At 40.5% G+C, this 8186-nt stretch overlaps 1 protein-coding gene across 4 annotated transcripts in view; it reads right to left on the bottom strand.

Annotated features, from left to right (window-relative positions):
* invs (inversin) overlaps positions 1 to 8186 on the bottom strand; it is a 45327-nt gene that overhangs the window by 34379 nt on the left and 2762 nt on the right. For all 4 annotated transcript variants that reach the window (XM_017453244.3, XM_017453243.3, XM_017453246.3 and 1 more), the window contains exon 2: positions 6463 to 6575. In XM_017453244.3, the coding sequence (XP_017308733.1) occupies positions 6463 to 6465 (3 nt within the window). In that variant the 5' untranslated portion in view covers positions 6466 to 6575. The remainder of the gene's footprint in view (positions 1 to 6462; positions 6576 to 8186) is intronic.

Genomic DNA, 8186 nt, shown 5'->3' with positions numbered 1-8186 from the left:
CATACACAGTATCTCACAAAAGTGAGTACACCCCTTACATTGTTGTAAATATTTGATTATATCTTTTCATGTGACAACACTGAAGAAATGACACTTTGCTGCAATGTAAAGTAGAGAGTGTACAGCTTGTGTAACAGTGTAAATTTGCTGTCCCCTCAAAATAACTCAACACACAGCCATTAATGTCTAAACCACTGGCAACAAAAGTGAGTACACCCCTAAGTGAAAATGTCCAAATTGGGCCCAAAGTGTCGATATTTTGTGTGGCCAGCATTATTTTCCAGCACTGCCTTAACCCTCTTGGGCATGGAGTTCACCAGAGCTTCACAGGTTGCCACTGGAGTCCTCTTCCACTCCTCCATGACGACATCACGGAGCTGGTGGATGTTAGAGACCTTGTGCTCCTCCACCTTCTGTTTGAGGATGCCCCACAGATGCTCAATAGGGTTTAGGTGTGGAGACATGCTTGGCCAGTCCATCACCTTCACCCTCAGCTTCTTTAACAAGGCAGTGGTCATCTTGGAGGTGTGTTTGAGGTTGTTATCATGCTGGAATACTGCATACTGATCATGCGCTGCTTCAGTATGTCACAGTACACAGTACTCTGCTTGTCTTCAGCAAACTGTTTGCGGGCTTTCTTGTGCATCATCTGTAGAAGAGGCTTCCTTCTGGGTCGACAGCCACGCAGACCAATTTGATGCAGTGTGCGGCGTATGGTCTGAGCACTGACAGGCTGACCCCCCCACCCCTTCAACCTCTGCAGCAATGCTGGCAGCATTCATACATCTATTTCCCTCAACTTCTTTGGTTGACCATGGCGAGGCCTGTTCTGAGTGGAACCTGTCTGTTAAACCGCTGTATGGTCTTGGCCACCGTGCTGCAGCTCAGTGTCAGGGTCTTGGCAATCGTCTTTTAGCCTAGGCCATCTTTATGTAGAGCAACAATTCTTTTTTTCAGATCCTCAGAGAGTTCTTTGCCATGAGGTGCCATGTTGAACTTCCAGTGACCAGTATGAGGGCGTGATAGCAATGACACCAAACTGAACACACCTGCTCCCCATTCACACCTGAGACCTTGTAACACCAACAAGTCACATGACACCGGGGAGGGAAAATGGCTAATTGGGCCCAATTTGGACATTTTCACATAGGGGTGTACTCGCATTTGTTGCCAGCGGTTTAGACATTAATGGCTGTGTGTTGAGTTATTTTGAGGGGACAGCAAATTTACACTGTTACACAAGCTGTACACTCTCTACTTTACATTGTAGCAAAGTGTCATTTCTTCAGTGTTGTCACATTAAAAGATATAATCAAGTATTTACAAAAATGTGAGGGGTGTACACACTTTTGTGAGATACTGTATATAGTAGATGTTCAGCACAAGCGCTCTCATTATTCTATCTTGCTTTCTTCTATCCTGTATTCATCCTTCTGCAATAAACCTTTTTACCTCAGAGGACGAGTCTGCGAGTGTTGTCTAATTTCCACGACACAGGCTAACTTAGTTAAATACTGTATAACCAGTGAACATGAGCAAACTAGGTAAACTTACCTCGACATGCTTTTCAAAGGAGATGGAGTTCCTGGCTTCTAGAGTGGCAAAGAAGACACCTCATAGGGCCAGGGGTGCTTATCGACACAAGTTCGACACTGCAGCCCGGTGGTTTATCCATATTCAAAGCTATAGCACTAACTACATTGTGTAGCACGAGAAGGTGCAATTCATGAATTAGCACGATTCACAATATTTGTTTCACGATATTTGAAATTTGCGGCCAAAAATACTTGATTCAAAATTTGTGATTTTTTTTTTTTTTTTCTGGAGAAAACTACTTGCATTGGCGAAATTGCAACTGTATGAAAATTCTTTCGCAGTGATGTTTGTTGCTAAATGAGACCGTTAAGTTGTACTCATGTTTGACGCACGTGAATCGAAGAGGGCTTTGGCTGAACGTGCGTTGTGATGACGTCACATGATGTGTCTTGGCCCAAATATGTGGAAAATCTGCTGTGATTTTGAAAAACTGCAATACAAGCTCCTCGGAATATTGCTGGAGGGACTGATACGAAGTGTGTACAGTCGTTAGCTGGATGGTGATTTGTAACGAGTACGCATGAAAAATATCATGAGTACATTTGTTTTTCTTTTGAAATGTAATTAAAAGTACAAATATTTAATGACAGCAATACTCAATAAAGTATAAATAATAATATAATGTGTTATTTTATTTAATGTTTCAGACTGAAATAATGACGACTGACCGGGGTGCAGGATTGACTGCAGATCTAGAACTGATCTTGTGACAGGAAGCTGGTAGATCTGCATTGATATTAACCGCTGTTGCACTCATGCTTGGTACGAATCGTAATCCAGGAATAAACCGCTGTTTGCTCGGGCCGCTAGGCGCTCCACTCTGTAAACAACCCACCATCACCATCGTATAGCATCATAAATAACCCAGGACAGCGGCATTTTTCTTTCCGTTTCCACTCTTACGAACAAACAACGTACACGGACGAACTCTCGGCCTGCGGGCTCACCCCTTTCCTCGCCAACAGCACCTAATTGGGCTAAATCTGTGATCTAATTAAACGTCCAATTAGTAAGAGAAGGGCCATTTAGCCGGTGGCGACTGGAAATAATGCGATTGAAAAAACAAACAGAAAATCAATGACAGCGAGGAGAGGGAATGAGCGCTAATCTAGATGGATATGTAACTTGCAGATAGAGATGCCTTGTTCTGCAGGACTGTGTGGAGTGTGTGTGTGTATGTACATATGTTATTCATTACACACATACTAATCATATTAGTCTGCAAACACATGCTCACACGCACAAAACATTATTGTCTCAGTGCAGTCAGTAAGGGGGATTGCATTATTCTATTAACACGCTCACGCAGCCATAAAAGAATCAGCAGCCCATCAATTATTAACAGCCCACTTAACCTTGGAGATGGTTATGCCTCCCAGAGAAACATTCACTTAGCCCCCCACTTCATCAAATATTAACATCAGGGTCATACTCGTTGTGGAGCCTGGTACATGGCAATGAAGAAAATCAGCCAAACGCTCTTCATGCTGAGATTCATACAATGGCGGCTCCCGTGGTGCTATAATATCTCGTGGCACTGTTTTGACATTCTCCGTAATACCCACTACACCACGCTCTTCCAATCTGAGACTTCCAAAGCTACTTAGATGGAAAACAGCATTGTTTCAGGTACAGTATAATACCAATTTGGTGTTATTATTTCTTTTTTATATTATTATTATTAAACTTCCATAACCTGACCACAGGAAGATGCAAAATGTACTCATCTCCAGAATTATCGCCACCCTTCACAAAAATTTCATTCATCTTCACAAAATTCATTCATTCTCAGTAACCGCTTCATCCTGGTCCGGATCTTGAGAACACAAGGCAGGAATACACGTTCATTCACATCTAGGGGCAATTAAGAGTAGACAATCCACACAATCACCCTTGCTACGAAACCAGACGTCCAAGAGGCGGAGCCGGACGTGATCCTAATGATCCCATGTCCTGTTTTCGTTGGTGTGAAACTTGTGAGGGAACGACTGTTTATAGATGATGTACGTATAACGTAAGTGTAAGAGTTTTGGCTGTATAACTGCTCTGTATGGATAGTTTTATTTTTCATTGATTCTTTTTTGTGACTTAAAACTTCTGTGTTCTGTTCTCATTAATGTAATATTTACATTGGTTAATATGCATTTGACTAAATTTGCTTATCATTTCCAGCAGAATCCATAGAGTTAGTAATATGTGTGAAAATGTCCAATGGTGTAATCAAGAAATCGTGTTTTCGTGTGCTCTGAATACATGTGAATCGTTCATTTTAATGAAGAAATCTGAAAGATATCCTTCTAAGAAGAGACACCTTTAAGTAATTTTCCGTAGCGAATAGAGACGGTGCTGTTAAAAGTTAATATGAATATTTAGGCGTGGAAAGTAGGGCTGTGCCGTATCGTATCGGCTCGTCCATGATATACAGGTACAATTCCTCCCCATGAACAGTATCGATCATCCCATGTTTGCATGCCGCAACGAAGGCATCTCACACATAGAATGAGAACAAGCATGACGGAAGGCGGAGCTTAGATTATGAATCCTGAAAGTATTGGTGTTTGCATTTTAATTTTGTGAATGAAATTCATATCCTATTTTTTAGCCTGCTTAATTGGTATAGTTTAGTATTTGATGAAGGTCAGGATTAAGTTTGATATTTTTTTTGGATCAAGACTGCATGCTGATGTGACTTGTGGCCAAAAAGATAGTCTTGAATGTTACTATTTATATGTTTACTGCATAAAATTCTATGAAATGTTGTGATATAGTTTTAAGTCTATATCGCCCATCCCTTGTGGAAAGTTCCTTGCAATCGGAGTTGGGTTACGCAGATGCTTAAGCTGATGTTCTGGAAGGCCCACTCAGATTATTAACATGCCCTGCATGGAGTTCACGCCTCTGAGAGGTGTCCTAAACGGGATTTTTGAACAGCATCTAGACCACCACTTTCAAACACAAGTACCTGCCTGATTTAATGAGAGGATATAGAAAATATAGAAAATGCACACTGAAGAAAAACAACAACAACAACAACAACAACCCCAAACCAGATCATATTTTTGTTCTTTGGCGTAAAACGGAACATAAAAGCAAGAGATAATTTAACAATAAAAATAAACAAGACTAATACTATGAAGGAGAATATGGCAAACATTCAAATAAAGATCTAGTATGAGTCTAGTATACTAAACTGTTACTAGATTTAGGAGTATAGCCTGTTTATTGCTGCATGAATTGTCCTAGTTGTAATTATCACATTAATCACTGCTTCCACATGAATCATTATTCAGGAGCTTATAAAATAACACTTGTTCCTGCACATCTTATTATTCTTTAATTGTGTATACAGTAGGGACATCATGAAACCAAAAATCTAGTAGTCGGTACAGATACCACCAAAAGTACACGATACTCGATACCAAAGTCGATACCACGGTGTGATATAAAAATAAAAATTTAAAAATGTAATTAAACACTCTCCTGGAGGACATCCTCCTCTGGCTGATACTGGCAAAGGGGGGGGTGTGTATTTTAGTGATCAAACACTGTCTGACAATGAGTGGCGGTGCACTCCTAAACGCCCGGGCGCACACACACACACACACACACACACACACACACACACCCCTATATATACTCTGAATGCAAGCATTAGTTTAAATTCACTGATAAGGTGACAGGCCAAAAAGATTTATTAAAAGCATGAACATGTGAATAATTATTAGTGACATGAGGCTACATTTAGCTGACAGGACACGGTCTGAATGGCGATGCACGGTGGTCCATTCGGAGGAAGTTTATAACACTGCAATGCGTTAGCGTCGTTAACACATAACCGGCTATCGCTAACATTACATGGAGCATAACGTTAGCTGGTTTCACGGCAACAATGCAGCTGCCTCAAACAAACACAATATAGGAGCGTCTTTCAGGTGCTTCGCCAAATTCCAGGTGTTTCCTCGCTTTGTTTGAAATGAACGACAGCATGGGTTGCACACCGAAAACCGATACTAGCTTTCCTCTCTTTTCCTCTCAACGAGTCGGGGCGGAGCTAAACTTGTTAAGTTAAGCTAATCTTATGTAGTTTTTCCCGTGTGTTTGTAGGCGTTCTTGTTCTTCTTCACCACTTGTGGACCGACTAAAACACTTGCGCGTATTTGCCGCCCCTATCAGGTCCGGAAGAATCGCTTCCTCGGTACCGCCATTACAAACGGTTCCAACGCTAGTGCAGAAAAACAAGTACCGTCACGTTTTAAGAATGTTGGTACCGAAGTATCGGTTCTCGTGACATCCCTTCTATACAGTACATATTAATGCAGTCATGAGATACTAAATCGAGCTCATGAAATTGTAATGTGCGCTTGGAATGTAGCCTATTTTGTCACGCTTTAAATTCACGATTTTTAGATGTCAACTTAATGAACTCATTCTTGCGCTGTCCTGTAAAGAGAACATGGCCACGGTTTAAAGAAAATGGTGTTCATAGTATTATCCATAATTTAAAATTAAATAAATAAAACACTCCTTGAGATGTACAAGTTAATGTATATGTTACTTGCAAGTCTGGCATTATGCTGGAGGTCGAAATAGTGATGTGTGCAATTTTAGTATTGGTAACTTCGCACTGCATGTGACTTTTAAGTTACTAATATTAAGTTCTCCTCCGTACAAAGTCTGACCATGCAAGAAATGCCACTTAATGTAGTTGTCCTTCAGTCCAATCTAGCTTTAAGCTTTATGATGTATAACTGGGTATGCCACTGAGGGATTTCTTTGCAGGTAAACAGTCACCAGGTATCTAAAATTAGTTTAGTTTGAATAGTTAGAAGAGCTCAGTTGGATGAAAACCAACCCACTGACTCTTACCATGATGGAGTACAGGAGGAAACAGGAGGCCTCAACAGATGTTGCCCAGCTCTGTGATCCCACGCTGGGCTAAGAATCGCTGCAGGTCTCCCTGGCAGCTCTGCTGCACCTTCCTGAGGATCAGAGACAGTGGATAAAACACACACACACACACACACACACACACACACACACACACACACACACTCTCACAAACACCTGCTCTGAGCTAGCCTGCCAAAGCCACTCTTCTGAGTGAATACATTACACTCCACTCTCACATTACAGTCATTATCTGTCTGACCTTCTAAATTCATTTAAATTCAATATTATAAGACCAATAATATAAATAAATCAGTAAAAACATTTGTTTTTTTCTCTACAGTGTGCTATGACGCTGCGAACATCTACATCAAAAGCAAGCCTCACGAAACTAGTGTATGCTAAAGGATGAGATTCCCACTCAGAATTGTGCAACATACAATGCTTTTACATATGTCTAGTGGTCAGGGAAAGCCCGGCTGATTTCACTGCAGCTGAAAAGAAATATATTAACATTTTAAAAAAATATTTATACATTTTTACACTGTTACAAAAGCTACCTGACCATCAGGCTCATGTGTAGACCTTCCCCAAACTGTTGCTGCAAAGTTGGAAGCACACAAAAGTATGGAATATCTTTGTACGCTGTAGCATTACAATTTCCCTACGAAAGGTACCATGTTCTATGTTGTTTAACACATCTAGATGTAAATATCAGGAGATGAGAGCTGAAATTCTTGTCTTGCCATATAAATTTAGTGTATAGCGAAAACAAAAGAATTGGCCTTGCCGTTCCAATACTTTCAGAGGGGACTGTATATTTTGAAGGAATCATGTTATGTAATGCTTGTAGGTGGATTGGAAGCGCAAGTTGAGTTGAGTCTGTCAAACAAAGCTGTGCTTGTAGTTCATGGTGATGTTTCGGCAGATAACTTAAATCTTAGGAGATACACTGGTGGAAGAACACTAAGTCTCACAAGGTTACATGTAGATCAGCAGCTTCCTTCCTGAAAAGTCACATGACCAGACAGACACTTGCTGTGTCTCAATTTACGACATAAGTTCCTTTCTCATGATCTCAACACAACAAAAGTTGTTTTCTCCCGATATAATTTTATCACGAGAAAACCTCACGCCATGTTAATGGGACGGGTGTTGCATGCATGTTGGCGTCTTCGCCATCGCCGTCATACATTTAATAATTGCCTGCTGTAGAGACGGACTTTATCTCCACATTAAGAGAAAGGGGTGTCCCCTTCTCAAGTGTCGGACATCAGGGCCGCAACTAACGATTATTTTGATGATCGATTAATCTGTCGATTATTTCTTCGATTCGTCGCGTTTTCTGTATTTTTTTTCGGAAAAATACAACTTTATTTCACATTCTGCCCGATGTTGTCCTTCAAACATTGTGCAAATCGAAGGCTATGAAAAAGGTATTAAATGTATCTCTGGGCTATGCTATACACTGTGTAAAGGATTTTTAAAAATTTTCACATTATATTTTGAAAACAAAAAAAAACCAACTGATTGTCCACAAGCTTTAAAACAGAGGTTAAAGGACTATATTAAAAATACTAAAAAAGAAAAACAAAAGCACAGACTAAGTGTTATTGTTACTGTTATTGTGCTTCCTTTCTATTGCGCGCTTTTTGACGCGCATGCACGGACCCGCGCTCGTTCAGTGAAGTTTAATGGAGACT

The sequence above is a fragment of the Ictalurus punctatus genome, chromosome 23, assembly GCF_001660625.3.
Source record: "Ictalurus punctatus breed USDA103 chromosome 23, Coco_2.0, whole genome shotgun sequence".
NCBI lineage: Eukaryota > Metazoa > Chordata > Actinopteri > Siluriformes > Ictaluridae > Ictalurus > Ictalurus punctatus.
The sequence above is the reverse complement of the archived record's forward strand: the minus strand, read 5'-3'. Positions and strand labels throughout refer to the sequence as shown.